General features: G+C 49.7%; 1 protein-coding gene across 2 annotated transcripts in view; it reads left to right on the plus strand.

Moving 5' to 3' along the window:
* Window positions 1-11,943: 11,943 nt before the first annotated feature.
* The window catches only part of Bub1b (BUB1 mitotic checkpoint serine/threonine kinase B), a 44,375-nt gene continuing 40,730 nt past the window's right edge, over window positions 11,944-15,588 (plus strand). For both annotated transcript variants that reach the window (XM_042687622.1, XM_042687623.1), the window contains exons 1-2: window positions 11,944-12,135; window positions 15,025-15,171. In XM_042687622.1, coding sequence (XP_042543556.1) covers window positions 12,104-12,135; window positions 15,025-15,171 — 179 coding nt within the window. In that variant the 5' untranslated portion in view covers window positions 11,944-12,103. The remainder of the gene's footprint in view (window positions 12,136-15,024; window positions 15,172-15,588) is intronic.

Here is a 15,588-nt window from a genome sequence, read left to right on the forward strand (position 1 = left end):
GCCACAGCTCCACTTCCAGCTTTTTGGTGGCTAATAAGAGATAAGAGTCTCAGAGAGTTTCCTGCTGATGAGTCTTTGAACTGCCTTTCTCAGATCTCAGCCTCCAGAGTAGCTAGGATTATAGGTATGAGCCACCAGCGCTCAGCTTTCATTTAAATTCTTGTCAGATGACAAAATGACCACAAATGTACTTGCAGAGGTAGTTGGCTTTTATTTGTGATTGATGAATTCTACAAAAGAGAAGAAGAGCTCCTATCAGCTCATAACAGAACCCTGAGTTTTGTAAGGGAAATAAAATGGGGGGTGTGTGGTGGAGGTGGGGAGGAATGGATTAGTTAGTGTCTGGCTACTTGACTCAGATAGACAGAATCTCCTGTTTTCAGCAAATATTGATCTGTTTGGGGCTCTGTCTGCTTTCTTAAGGTCTCAAGTAGATTATGTGGATATAGCAGGACTGACTCCATTTTGGTGTTGCCTGGTCTGTAGGGCCTAGTGCAGGAGCTCATTCCAAAACAATGGCCTCCTGTGATTTTTGACACTTTAAAATTATGATCAAAACTAAGATGACCGTTCTGTGACCACTGTTTCATGAGCTATATCTGTTCCCAAGAATTGGGGCTTTCTTTCAGGCTTTCACTTTTAGATTTGGGCACATTTCTCTAATTTCTCAGAAGAGGCAGGGCTGAATTTCTATATGAAAGAAAAAAGAGAAGTAGAGAGAAGATGAGTTGTCTTTGTTTTTGTTTTTTTCTGGTCCTGGGGCTTGAACTCAGGGCCTGGGCACTGTCCCTGAGCTTTTGTGCTCAAGGCTGGCACTCTGCCACTTGAGCCACAGCTCCACTTCTGGCTTTTTGTGGCTAAAGATAAGAGTCTCATGAACTTTCCTTCCCTGGCTGGCTTTGAACTGTGAACCTCAGATCTCAGCTTCCTGAGTAGCTAGGATGACAGGTATAATACCCCTGTAAAGTTGTTGACTTTAAAAAGGAAATCAGGGGCTGGGAAGGTGGCTCAGTGGTAGAGCGCTTGCCTTGCATGCCTGAGGCCCTGGGTTCGATTCCTCAGCACCACATAAGTAGAAAAAGCCAGAAGTGGCACTGTGACTGGTAGAGCACTAGCCTTGAGCTGAAGCGCTGGGGGACAGTGCTCAGCTCAGAGTAAAAACCCTACAACTGACAAAAAAATAAAACAAAACAAAACCAAAAAAGGAAATCATCTCATACTTCCTATCTCCCTGGCCCCCTGGAATGTCCACATTCCCAGCCTAGGAATGGGAATAAAACAACACTACAAGTCTGGGGATAGCCACCAATGATGATCATGATGATGCCGAGCCTATTTGCATATATTTGCATACTGTTAGACACAAACCCCAGGGAGGAATTAATTGGGGTTCCCACAAATGATCACATTTAACCCCAGAATTGCATGAATAGCAGGTGGCAGAGCCACAAGACACCGTGTACCCCAGAAGCACCTATGAGGGCAATGCCCACCCACCCAAAAGTACCTGCACAGCAGCCGCAGCTGGGTAGGACTGCAGGAGCATGCCAGCCGCATGGGGCTTTGTGAGGAAATCAGCAAGAGGGCAGTCAGACGGGCAGATCTCCGGGAGTGTGGGGGGACTTGGCCCTGTTCCATTACACCTGCTTTTAAAGTATACCATCAAAGTTTCAGGCTTGTTTTCTTCCCATGTCTACGTAAGTCCTTTGTTCTCTGGCCACTGCTGACCAGCCTCCAGGACGCAGCCAGACAGATTGTTCTAAAGTTTGGAACCCTCCCTCCTACTCCCCTCCCTATCCCCTCCCCACCGCCAAACACCTCCCTGCATCCAATAAACTCACTCAGAGCTCTGCCCCAAGCCAAGCAGCGCATGGAGGAAATGGGAGGGCACAGTATGTGTGGCAGTATCCACAGCTGGCTGGAGCCTGGCGGTGGGGTGAGAGGGAAGTCTGGCCTGCCCTGACCTCTGGCCTCAAATTCTACTCTCAAGGAGCTCTGCAGCCTTTGAATCAACTAGTGTCCCCAGGGTGGAGTGGAAGTGTGGGCAAGCTCTCTGCAGCCCAATTCATGCCCAGGCTAGACTCACCCAGACGGGCATTGCCGAGGTCACCTGCTCTCTTCATAGGACTCTCTCCACTGGGATAGGACAGATGAATTGGCCAGAGAACAGAGAATAGTCAGGAAATGATTCTCTTTGGAAATGGAGAGGGTTAAAAAATAGATCATAACTGGCGGCTAAAAGCCTGCTTAGGTCTGGTAACGTTCCTAATGTATCTGCAAGATGAGTTCAATCTTCCCAGTCAAAGACAATCCAGAGCCCAGACGCTTGCACACCTGTAATCCCAGCTACTCAGGAAGCTGAGATCTGAGGATCTCCATTTGAAGCCAGCCTGAGCAGGATGCCTGTGAGACTCTTATCTCTAAGCACCAAGAAGCTAGAAGTAGAGCTATGGCTCAAGTGGAAGAGTGCTAGCCTTGAGCAAAAAAGCTTAGTGACATCACCCAGGCTCTGAGTTCCAGGAACACACACACACACACACACACACACACACACACACACACACACACACACACACAAAGACAATTCAAGGGGATCAAAGGCAATTGTGTTTCCTTTGGATGGATTTGGTCTTTAAGAAGATAAGGGAGGGGCTGGGAAGGTGGCTCAGTGGTAGAGCGCTTGCCTTGCATGCATGAGGCTCTGGGTTTGATTCCCCAGCACCACATAAGCAAAAAGAAAAAAAGCCAGAAGTGGTGCTGTGGCTCAAGTGGTAGAGCGCTCGCCTTGAGCTGAAGAGCTGAGGGACAGCGCCCAGGCCCAGAGTTCAAACCCCACTACCGAAAAGGGGGGGGGGGAAGGTGGGGGAGGGATTTCAGAGAGGAAGAGAAACCTGGGAAGGATAGAGAGACTTTATTCTAAGGCAGTATCTGAGGCTATTCAGTTTCCTTTCTTTCAGAGTGCTTAGTATGCTGACAATCATACTCTGGGGTTTCATCTTCTGAATACCAACAAAATGCATACCCTTCTTGAAGGAAGTTATTTTCTTAACAGTATATTTTCACTATACACACTAGATGTCAGTCTGAACAGTACCTGTAAGCTAGTTAGAAATGTAGATCTAGCCGGGCACTGGTGGCTCATGCCTGGCTGCTCAGGAGGCTGAGATCTGGGATCACTGGTCAAAACCAGCCCAGGCAGGAAAGTCTGTGAGACTCTTACCTACAATAAACTGCTCAAAAAAGCTGGAAGTGGTACTGTGGCTCAAGTGGTAGATTGCTAGCTTTGAGCAAAAGAAACTCAGTGTCAGCACCTAGGCCGAGAGTTCAAGCCCCTCTACTGGTAAAAGTGGAAAGAGAGAGAGAGACAGACAGAGAGAGAGAGATAGAGAGAGGGAAGGAGAGAGAAAGAGGCAGACCTAGAACTACCTGAGACCTATAGAATTAAGACTTGCTCTGTGTGTGTGTGTGTGTGTGTGTGTGTGTGTGTGTGTGTGTGTGTGTGTGTGTGTGTGTGTACTGCGGTTTGAATTCGGGGTCTTAGGTGTTGTACTTCTTTTGCTCAAGGTTAGCACTCTAACTTCTGGAGTTTTGGAGGTTAATTGGAGATAAGAATCTCACAGATTTGTCAGCATGCTCAAGCCAAAAACCTGTATCCTCAGATCTCAGCCTACAGAGTAGCTAGCGTTACAGGGGTGAGCCACTAGACCCAGAGGATCTGTTTTTGTTGTTGTTGGTCGGTCGTGGGGCTTGAACTCTGGGCCTGGGCATTGTTCTTCAGCTCTTCAACTCAAGGCTAGTGCTCTAGCACTTGAACCGGAGCACCACTTCTGGCCTTTTCTGATTATGTGGTCCTAAGGAATTGAACCCAGGGCCTCATGCATGCAAGGCAAGCACTCTGCCACTGAGCCACTTTCCCAGCCCCAGGATCTGTATTTTTAAGACATCCCAGGTGCTACATCCACAATCAAGTTTGAGAAGCACAGCTGGGATCCTTAGAGAACTGACACTTCTGGAAATAATGTGGGCCTAGAGGCTATGTTTCTCTTGGGGTGGGGGTGTTGTCATCTTGAGTGTGACAGTCTATTGTGTGGTATTGTCTTCTAATCTGTCGTGGAGTGCCTTGGGGTACAAAGCTGTGCAGTGAAGTGTTGTGGGCCCTGAGGAGCGTTGCTCCACTCCTAAGACCTTTGCGCAGGCGCCCAAGAGGGAGAACCATGGGAAGAGTTAAAACATCACACCACTTCCTCAAGGTGAAGGTAGGGGTGGCCAGGTGCTAGGGATGAGTGCTAGCTGAAGAGGAGCTAGGATCAGGAGCCGGGCACACTGCAGCTGGCTGGCTAGCCTGGTGCAGCAGGCCGTGGAGCAGGGGGGACCCAGGAGCCCTCCTAGAGAGGGGAGCCCAGTGCCGCCCAACCAGTCCAACCAGCGGGGCTAGTCTAAGTCTACAAGGCTCTTGGCAGCCTTGTCAGTAGCCCAGTCAGAATAAAGCAAATACATGAAAACAACTTGACATCCAAGATCTGTGTCTGGGATGAGGAAGGGACCAGATCCAAGTGGAATGGTGCCCATTTTGTGCTCAACCCACTTCTCAACTGGGTCAGGGTCCAGCATCTTCAGCCTTTCCCAGAGGTAGGAGGAGTTGGGAGCTCTGCAGGAGTTTCCACACTGCAGCTGGACTCCCACACCAGGCCCGAGGCACAGAGCACGCTTGCTTACTTTCTCTCCTTGCAGTACCCCCTGCTTGAAGACCACTTTAGGCAGCATTTCCTGACCTCCCCTCCTATCAGCCCCCAGCCCAGTTAGAGGAGGGGCTGCATCCTCTTCTTAGTTCCCCAAACTCCAGGCATGCACTAGGGTTACAGTCTAGGGTTACAGTTTATAAACTCAGTTACAGGCTTAGTGGTAGAGCGCTTGCCTTGCATGCATGAAGCCCTGGGTTTGATTGCTCAGTGCCACAAAAACAGAAAAAGCCAGAAGTGGTGGCTCTGTGGCTCAAGTGGTAGAGTGCTAGCCTTGTGTAAAAGCAGCTCAGGGACAGTACCCAGGCCCTGAGTTCAAGACCCAGGACTGACAAAAATAAATAATTAAATTTTCTGTAACTTGGTTTATTTATTCTGTGAATAGAACCCAGAGCTTCACACTTGCACTGTATCAATAAGCCACATTCCCAGTTCTATTTATTTTTATTTTTTGTGGGTCACGGGGCTTGAACTCAGGGACTGGACACTGTCTCTCAGCTCTTTTGTTCAAAGCTAGTGCTTTGAGCCACAGCACCACTTCCAGTTTTTTGGAAGTTGATTGGAGATAAGAGTCTCACGGACTTTCCTGCCCTGGCTGGTGTTGAGCCTTGATTGTCAGATCTCAGCCTCCAGTAGCTAGGATTATAGGCAAAGCTCTACTTAAGCCATACTTCCAGCTTTTTGCTGAATACTTGGAGATAGAATTTCGAGGATTTGTCTGCTCAGGCTGTCTTCAAACTAGTGTAAAGCCAAATGCGGAAATCCTTACCCAAAAGACCACCAGAGACCTTCACCAGTGTAAAAGCAAAGGAGTCTTTATTGCAAGCTCGAGCTTGGTCCCCCCCACCCCCCCCCATGTACATGGCAGCAGCCCATGACACTGAGAGGCCCCGAGCCCAGGGTTACAGCACTTTTTATACACTTTTTTAGGGAAGGCAGGGGCTTTGCATACATCATAACTTCTTGTAACAAATGACTACAAACTGCGGGAAAATCATAAAACAACTCTATAGTATGATTGGCGCACTACAAAGCGGGAAAGGACCAGAAACAAGTTGTTGGTTAGATCACAGGGGCTGACGTACTTTAAACTGGTTGTCTTGCATCACAGGGGAGTCTCAAGAGGACAGGTGCTAAACTGCAGGGTGTCTGGTTTAGGTAATGGTCACCAGACCCTAGGAGGGGCTGTTCTGGAATTTCAGATATCGTAATTCCAGGCATTGGGGCTGACGTGGATCAAGGGTTAAGTTGCAGAACTGAGATGGGGGTCTTAAGTGAAATGGAGTTGCTTAGGTTCCTCATTCCCTCCTCTTCTAGAGCATCAGGGGCCAATCATGGTCCCCTAATTGGCACCGTCTTTTTTTTGGGGGGGTCGTCTGGTCATGGGGCCTGAACTCTGGGCCTGGGCGCTGTCCCTCAGCTCTTCAGCTTAAGGCTAGCACTCTACCACTTGAGCCACAGCGCCACTTCCGGCTTTTTTCTTTTTGCTTATGTGGTGCTGAGGAATCAAACCCAGGGCCTCAGGCATGCAAGGCAAGCGCTCTACCACTGAGCCACCTTCCCAGCCCCAAGAACAATATTTTAACTTTTGACAAATGCACAAACCTTTTCTCCGGCTACAGCAGTGTAGCTTGTTTAGCACGCTGGTTTGCAAAAGGATCTTTCTAGACGGCTTAGGAATGTGATCTCTAATGATTCTTTTTTTTTGGGTCCAGTTGTGAGGCCTGAACTCTGGGCCTGGGCGCTGTCCCTCAGCTCTTCAGCTCAAGGCTAGCGCTCTACCACTTGAGCTACAGCACCACTTCCAGCTTTTTTCTTTTTGCTTATGTGGTGCTGAGGAATCGAACCCAGGGCCTCACACATACAAGGCAAGTGCTCTACCACTGAGCCACCTTCCCAGCCCCTGATCTCTAATGATTCTAACAATGCCTAAGTTACCTGTGCAGGCCTTCAGGCAGATATCAGTAGAAATACACTCTCAGGTTTACAAACTTTTTTCCTGAGCAGATGAATTTCACGTAGCTGGTGTCAGCTCAAAAGTTACTGCCAATTAGAATTTTTGGCACTTATAGGGTTGGGATTTAAACTATCCCCACATTTTATAACTTTAGCTTTTTACTTCTATCACAGAGGATTGGCAAGTTCCTGTCCCTTACAAGGTAGACAGTCATGGACATTAGGCATGCTAACAAACTATCTTCCCATGACCTCCTGGCTCTGACCAATTTTTGAAGGGCCTTGCACGAATGACTCTAGATCTGACATTTCTGCCATCCAAGCAGTGGCTTACTGCCTCTGGATGCGCCTCCATTGCTCTTGTCCCAGGAGTGTCTTCTCCACACTGGATAAATGCCTCATTGGCATTTCCCTTAGCTGGCCACTGGACTTGAACTCGGGGCCTGAGTGCTGTCCCTCAGCTTTACAGCTCAAGGCTAGCACTCTGCCACTTTGAGTCCCAAAGCAACCCTGCTTGCTCTTTCAGCACTCTGCTGGCTGAGTAGAGGTGACAGTCTCACAGGGACCTTTTTCTGCCCGGGCTGGTTTTGAACCAGTTTGTAGATCAATGAGTCTTATAAAAGGCCACTTTAGGCCGGGCGCTGGTGGCTCACGCCTGTAATCCTAGCTACTCAGGAGGCTGAGATCTGAGGATCATGGTTCAAAGCCAGCCCGGGCAGGAGAGACCGTGAGACTCCTATCTCCAATAAACCACCAGAAAACCGGAAGTGGCGCTGTAGCTCAAGTGGTAGAGCGCTCGCCTTGAGCTGAAGAGCTGAGGGACAGCGCCCAGGCCCAGAGTTCAAGCCCCACGACCGACAAAAAAAAAAAAGGCCACTTTACTCCAATTAAAAGCAACAAGGTGATCAACATAGAAGTAACTTATGAGCATGCTGTCACTTGAAACTTATTAAGAGCCAAAGTTACATCTGACAAACTGGAAACTGTTAAAAAAAAAAAACTATAAGAGCAAACTGGAATAGCAATTATTTTGGTAATCCTAATTTTTTCTTTGTGCACTTTGAGGCAAATGCTAAGAACAATTTTACTTTTATCTTTTTTATTTTTTTATCTTTTTTTGGGGGGGGTCCAGTTGTGGGGCCTGAACTCTGGGCCTGGGTGCTGTCCCTCAGCTCTTCAGCTCAAGGCTAGCGCTCTACCACTTGAGCCACAGCGCCACTTCCAGCTTTTTTCTTTTTGCTCATATGGTGCTGAGGAATCGAACCCAGAGCCTCATGCATGCAAGGCAAGCACTCTACCACTGAGCCACCTTTCCAGCCCATGGCTGCTTGTTTTAAAATAGATACACATTAAACCTTTTAAACTCAAATGACAATTTTTCCTTAATGCAAGAATTACAATCACTATCACTGTACCAAGAAGCTAGACTTAACACCTTTATGACTTTTAAAAACATATCCTACTTGCAGAACATCATTGAAAGCAAGTCACATTATACAAATAAGCTTTTTAACCCTCTTTTTAAGGCCTTTTTAATTTTAACACATCCAAGGGGCAGTTTTAGCAGTACTACTCAGATCATCACTTCACTAATTTTACCATCATGTTTCTAGTGTCTATCTGCAGGGAAAAGGGACAAAACAACGATGGGCCACTCAGCCCCTCCTATGGAATGGGCATGCACCCAATCCGACTCTTTAGGGTTAGATGAGCTGCGTTTGTGCCAGCTTGCCCTCTTTCACCATGCATGGACTCCTCCCAGGGCCTGTCCCACCATGCATGACCAGCTGAAGTGCACTTCTGCCTGCTCGCCCCTCACCCCTCAAGATAGGTCTTCTGTTGGCTTCTAAGTTTTTTTTTTCCTTTCTTTTCTCTTGGTTCTCGAATGAAATACACAGTTTTAGACAGACAGAACAGGTAACGTCTTTGACAGTGTTAAACTAGCCTTTACACTTAAATTTCTAGTATTTATCCCCAAATTTTAATCAAGGGAACTAAATCCCAAACAGTCAATGCATTTTTGTTAAGCCAGATAACCTGATTACAGTATAAACAGCCTTATGCATTTAAAAATATTAGATTTTAAAATACCAGATTTTCTCATTTTTAAGTTAAAGAATCCTTAAAAAGCCTTTTAAAACAATGTGAAAATTCTTTAAAAATTTTTGGTCATGTCCAAATCTCAGAACCTTTAATTTGACACTTAAACTCACCCCATTGTTACAGCATGCTGACAATTCTTATCTTGGACATGTTCACAAATACATACAAAACACTCATACAGATCTTAAAGCGTGCAAAAATCAAAATCAGTTGTATGTACATTTTCTAAAGTTTTTAAACAAAAATTTAAGACAGTATTTCTTTTAAACTAAGTACCTTTGTTGAGCTTCATTTTCCCAGAGCTTGCTTATTTAGCAAGGCAATTCACCAATGGGTCTTTTGAATCCTTTCTGTTGGAGGAAGGCTGGGGGAGGGGTTCACCTGAAACTAAACTGGCCTGATTTTTTTTTTTTAATCCAATTTTAGACAAGAGCACTTTTCAAATTGTTACATTGTCAGGACTAGCTGAAAAGTCCACCAGGCACACAGTCTTCTACACCGCTGGCAGCCTCCACAAGGAGAAAATGCAGCCTGAGGCTTGAAGGGAACCAAAGTAGCCCAGCAACCTTCCAGGCCTCACAGGGAAGGGGGCATAGCAGGTCTGTGGCAGAGCCCAGCCAGAGGCTGGAACTTTTATTCGCACAGAGATGTTCAAATAAATAACAAAAACAAATAAACACAAAAACCAAGGATCCACATTTAAAACTGGTACCAATCCTAAAACAGAACTAGACAACAACCAAAGGCTAAGTTGGGGACTAATGGGCCCCCAGTTCATCCCTACAGGAACTCTGTGCTGTTTTCACTCAGCAAGCTGAATCCAGAGTCTGCTGAGTGAGCCTGCCACTCTCACTCAGACCTTCTCTACCCCAGGAAACATAGAACAGAAAACACACCGAAGCAAACAAGACAGACAAGTGGCCACAAAGGCAAAATCAGGTCTCAGTGAATGGGGCAACATCTCAAATCCACTTACCAGGGGACTCAAACCCCCTCTACTCATTCCAGAGAATTTTTCTTTTTAGATTCTTGCAAACGTTGACCAGGGGTCTTCCAAGGTGGAGAATTCCCAGTCATCTTGGGGCAAGGAAAAGAAGTCCCTAGCGGCCATCCCCTCAGACTGACAGGTTCTCCCCCATGCTCAGACCCCCTGGCCAAGGCCTGAGGCTAAGATCTTCCTGGGGCCACTTGCAGGGGGTCAGTGACGGTTTCATAATTGACAAAGAAGCAAGTTACAAGAGCAGAACCAGCAGGGGATTAGAAGAATTTGACCAAGTCTCCCCAGCCCTTCTTTACATGCACATGTAGTCAGGCCAACTAAAATGTCCAGCACTAATCTAGCAAACAAACAGGAATAAGCAATTTATAAAATCAAGGTTATGACTCAGAAAAACAGCAAATGCCGTGCATTATTAACCTGCAAGAGTCAGAGGAGGGAGAGGACAGGACAATGGAAACAAGCACAAATTTTCGGAGACTGGTCTGGTTAGTTTCCTGTGGAAAATCAAAAGTAAATATCATGAACAGTGGTCTCAGGGCAAGGAAGAGACATAATTACCACAGATAGACGACACGAAATGAAAGCGCTGCGCGGTGTGGAAAGTCTAGCAGGTGCTGGAGAAAAATCTATCTCCAGCAGACAACAATCCACTCAGATGAGGGGCCCGGGATGTCTCCCACAGACCCCCGTCGGCGGCCTTATAGTGCGTCCACCAAAACCCTTTGCCGACCAGACAGACACCTAGGTTTTCAGATTCAAAGACAGAATGGCAATGCCTCAGACTTACTGGCCAGGTTTCTCACAACTCCTTGGTTAAGGCGTCTGGGTGGGCTTGGGGGGGGATTCCCGGCCAACGCACCAAATGTAAAGCCAAATTCAGAAATCCTTACCCAAAAGACCACCAGAGACCATCACTAATGTAAAAGCAAAGGAGTTATTGCCAGCTTGAGCTTGGTCCCCTGCGTACATGGCAGCAGCCCATGACACTGAGAGGCCCCGAGCCCAGGGTTACAGCACTTTTTATACACTTTTTTTTTTTAGGGAAGGCAGGGGCTTTGCATACATCATAACTTCTTGTAACAAATGACTACAAACCGCAGGAAAATCATAAAACAACTCTATAGTATGATTGGCGCACTACAAAGCGGGAAAGGACCAGAAACAAGTTGTTGGTTAGATCACGGGGGCTGACGTACTTTAAACTGGTTGGCTTGCATCACAGGGGAGTCTCAAGAGGACAGGTGCTAAACTGCAGGGTGTCTGGTTTAGGTAATGGTCATCAGACCCTAGGAGGGGCTGTTCTGGAATTTCAGATATCATAATTCCAGGCATTGGGGCTGATGTGGGTCAAGGGTTAAGTTGCAGAACTGAGATGGGGTCTTAAGTGAAATGGAGTTGCTCAGTTTCCTCACTAGGAAGCTCAGATCTCAGCCTCCTCAGTAGCTAGGATTACAGACCTAAGCCACCAGTGCTAGGCCGGGTATCAAAGCTTACAGAACACTTGTAATGGCTACAAGAAAGACTGATATTAAAAGAACAAACAACACTCCAAGATTGTTTACAGGAAGTGGTCAAAGTGGAGGAGTTGGAGGTGAACAGGGCAACTGGAGGAGAATGCACTGCTGAGCCAGGACTGGTGTAAGGCATGAAACACAGTTTTTACAGAACTAGGACACAGATTATTTTGAATTCAAGGGTTGAGTAGGAAACAGATGTGGTAGAGCGGCCTAAGGACCCCAGCCAGCTGGGAGGTTTAGGATGGACAGCAGAAGATGACCACAGCCTGGTCAGCACTCGAGAAGAAGCAGCTCAAAGACATGTCCCTACACCCAACGCATCAAAGAAATCCTGGCGCTTACGGTGCCCCTGGCTGCGTTCGGAGCACAGAGGTGGAGAGCCCAAGCAGAAAAAACTCAGCACCTCATCCTGCCGCAGCTGCGCAGATCCCCACTCCTCCACCAGGAACTACAACTCCCGTGACGCATCGCGACCACGCGGAATAAAGAGTAAACTACAAGTCCCAGAAGGCCTTGGGCGTGGGGGCGCGCGTTGGAGGGGGCGGGGGAGCGGGAGAAGCGGAGGGGGCGTGGCCACGCCGGACGCGCGGGACCGTTAAATTTTAAATTTGGCGGTTTAGGGCGGAAGGCGTGAGGTGCGGGGTTTGTGAGGGAGTCCAGCGCGGGAGTGCGTCTCGGAGCGCCCCGGTTTCTCCTGTCCGAGCAGGTGGCGGGAGAGGAACCCGCACAGTCGGCGGCCCTTTGAGGAGGGGTCCGCGGCGGCCGAGGGCGGCAGCCGGGAATGCAGGATGGCGGCGGCGGGGGAAGGAGCCGCTCCGAGGTAGGGCCGGGAGCGGAGCCGCGGGGTAGCGGGGCCGCGGGCTGCGGGAAGAGCCGTCGAGGGGGCACGGGCGGGCGGACGCGGGCGGGAACGGGCAGCCCCGGAGCCGGCGAGGTGACGCGGGGCCGGAGGTGCGGGCGCCGCGGCGGCCGGCACGCGAGGCCCCGGCTTCCCGGGGGCGCTGGGCCCAGGGCCGCGGAGGGTCCCGGGCCGCGGAGGCTCCCGGGCCGCGGAGGCTCCCGGGCCGCGGAGGCTCCCGGGCCGCGGAGGGTCCCCCGGGCCGCGGAGGGTCCCGGGTCGCGGAGGGTCCCCCGGGCCGCGGAGGGTCGCGGAGGGTCCCCCGGGCCGCGGAGGGTCCCGGGCCGCGGAGGGTCCCCCGGGCCGCGGAGGGTCCCGGGTCGCGGAGGGTCCCCCGGGCCGCGGAGGGTCCCGGGCCGCGGAGGGTCCCCCGGGCCGCGGAGGGTCGCGGAGGGTCCCCCGGGCCGCGGAGGGTCGCGGAGGGTCCCCCGGGCCGCGGAGGGTCGCGGAGGGTCCCCCGGGCCGCGGAGGGTCGCGGAGGGTCCCCCGGGCCGCGGAGGGTCCCGGGTCGCGGAGGGTCCCCCGGGCCGCGGAGGGTCCCGGGCCGCGGAGGGCCGCGGAGGGTCCCGGGCCGCGGAGGGCCCCCGGGCCGCGGAGGGTCGCGGAGGGCCCCCGGGCCGCGGAGGGTCGCGGAGGGCCCCCGGGCCGCGGAGGGTCGCGGAGGGCCCCGGGCCGCGGAGGGTCGCGGAGGGTCCCCCGGGCCGCGGAGGCCCCGGGTTTGGGCGCGTCGTGTCGCCGGGCGTGCCCTGGAGCGGGCGGGCCCCTGGTTCTGGGGGAAGTTAGACAACTTAACAGCTTCCAAGGAACCCGCGAATCCACGCAGCTCTACGGAGGGAGATGGAGGGATTGCAGCTCAAGGCCGCTCGGGGACCACCACCAGCCCGGGCACCCGGGGGCTCACGCCTGGAATCCCAGCTACTCAGAAAGGCCAAGCTCGTAGGATAACGGTTCGAAGCCAGCCGGGACAGGAAGGTCTCCTAGACTCTTCTACCCTCCAATAAACTGGCAAAAAGCGCTGGAAGTGGCGTTGTGGGTCAAGTGGTAGAGCTCCTAGCCTTTAGCATAAAAACTGAAAACTGAGGTACGTGCGCGCGCACACACACACATCCCAAAAATAAACAGAAAAATGAATTCCACAAAACATACTTTACATTGCTTACTAGTGTCATTCTTTTTTTGGGGGGGGAGGGGGGGATCGGTCATGGGACTTGAACTCTGGGCCTGGGCGCTGACCCTCAGCTCTTCAAATCAAGGCTAGCGCTCTACCACTTTGAGCCACAGCGCCACTTCCCGTTTTCTAGTGGTTGCTTGGAGATAGAGTCTACCGACTTTCCAGTCCTAGAGCTGGCTTTGAACCGCGATCTGCAATCTCAGCCTCCTGAGTAGCTAAGATTACAGGCCTGAGTTATCCGTGCCAGACCACAGTTGCTTTATTTTGCTTTGTGTGTGTGTGTTTGATACTGTGTTAAAACTCAAGAACCTCAGAACTACGAGGTTTTTTTTTTTCCCATGACTGGCTCTGCCAGCCATAGTTGAACTATACCTCCAACCCAATTCTTTGCTGCTTAAGTGGAAAAGGATTCTTTCAGACTTTTCTGCTTAAGCAGGCAAGGTAATCCTTTTTTATTTTTTTGTCTGTTGTGGGGCTTGCACTCTGGGCTTGGGCACTGTCCCTCAGCTCTTCAGCTCAGCCACAGCACCACTTGTGGTTTTCTGATGGTTAATTGGATATAAGAATCTCACGGACTTTTCTGTTGGGGCTGGCTTTGAACCATCCTCAGATTTCAGCCTCCTGAGTAGCTAGGAATACAGGTGTGAGCCACCAGTGCTGGATTTAGCAAAGTAATCCTTGAGGTCTCAGGCACCTGAAGTACATTACAGGCATGAGCCAGATAGTACTGTATTTTACCAATTCTGGGGCTTGAACTTGGTCTGGGTGCTGTCCCTGACCTTTTGTGTTTGTGTAGCTCTCTACCATTTAAGCTACACCTTCTTTCTCAGCACCACATAAACAAAAAGAAAAAAGCCAGAAGTGGCATTGTGGCTCAAGTGGTAAAGTGCTAGCCTTGAGCTGAAGAGCTGAGGGACAGCGCCCAGGCCCAGAGTTCAAACCCCATGACCAACCAAAAAAAAGGAAATTTCCTTTGCCCTACTTGAATGACCAATGAAGATATAAGTCCCATTAGCAAAGTGAAAGGGGGTAGCACTTCTGCTTTTTTAATTTTTCAAATTTGTAGCTCTTTTAGCTTTGTTTGTTCCTTCCTTTAACTCTTATAGTTCTATCAACAAAACTCTTGCAAAATTTTCTCTTTATCATGCAATACTACAGTCAGGTGGCAGGCTCAGAGGCTTAGTAGTATAATAATGTTGATAATGTGTCAATCCCCATGTGCAATCCAAAAATCATGAAACAAAACAAAAACATGAAAACATTGATACAATCTATTTTTGGGGGGGGGTTGGGTCGTGGGGCCTGAACTCTGGGCCTGGGCGCTGTCCCTCAGCTCTTCAGCTCAAGGCTAGCGCTCTACCACTTGAGCCACAACACCACTTCTGGCTTTTTTCTTTTTCATTTATGTGGTGCTGAGGAATCAAACTCAGAGCCTCATGCATGCAAGGCAAGCGCTCTACCACTTGAGTCACAGCGCCACTTCTGGGTTTTTTCTTTTTGCTTATGTGGTGCTGAGGAATCGGACCCAGGGCCTCATGCATGCAAGGGGAGCGCTCTACCACTGAGCCAACTTCCCAGCCCTCTACAATCTATTTTATAATAATGTTGATATCAGATTTATTTTGTTTGTTTCTTCACAGTGAAGCCATGTCCATGGTAGGAGATGAATGGGAGCTGAGCAAAGAAAATGTACAACCTTTACGGCAGGGCCGGGTCATGTCCACACTTCAGGGAGCTTTGGCACAGCAGGAATCTGCCTGTAACACTACTCTTCAACAGCAGAAACGGTGTGTAGTATGGTTTGGGCTCTACCTGTAATCACTTATCCTCAGCTGTGGTAGATAGTATGAATCTGTTCTATGCAGGATAGCATAGGAATGTTCTTAGAAAATGAGGGGAACAGGCTATGTGAATCTATTCCCAATATACTGCAACCTTCTAAAGGGCTCAAGTACTGTGTAAAGAACAAAGGCTATAGGATTTTATTGATTGTTGGAGATGCCAAACTCTTTTTTTATTTTTTTGTCGGTCGTGGGGCTTGAACTCTGGGCCTGGGCACTGTCCCTCAGCTCTTCAGCTCAAGGCGAGCGCTCTACCACTTGAGCTACAGCGCCACTTCCGGTTTTCTGGTGGTTTATTGGAGATAGGAGTCTCACGGTCTCTCCTGCCCAGGCTGGCTTTGAACCGCGATCCTCAGATCTCAG

The sequence above is a fragment of the Dipodomys spectabilis genome, unplaced genomic scaffold, assembly GCF_019054845.1.
Source record: "Dipodomys spectabilis isolate Male_0828 unplaced genomic scaffold, ASM1905484v1 ptg000108l, whole genome shotgun sequence".
NCBI lineage: Eukaryota > Metazoa > Chordata > Mammalia > Rodentia > Heteromyidae > Dipodomys > Dipodomys spectabilis.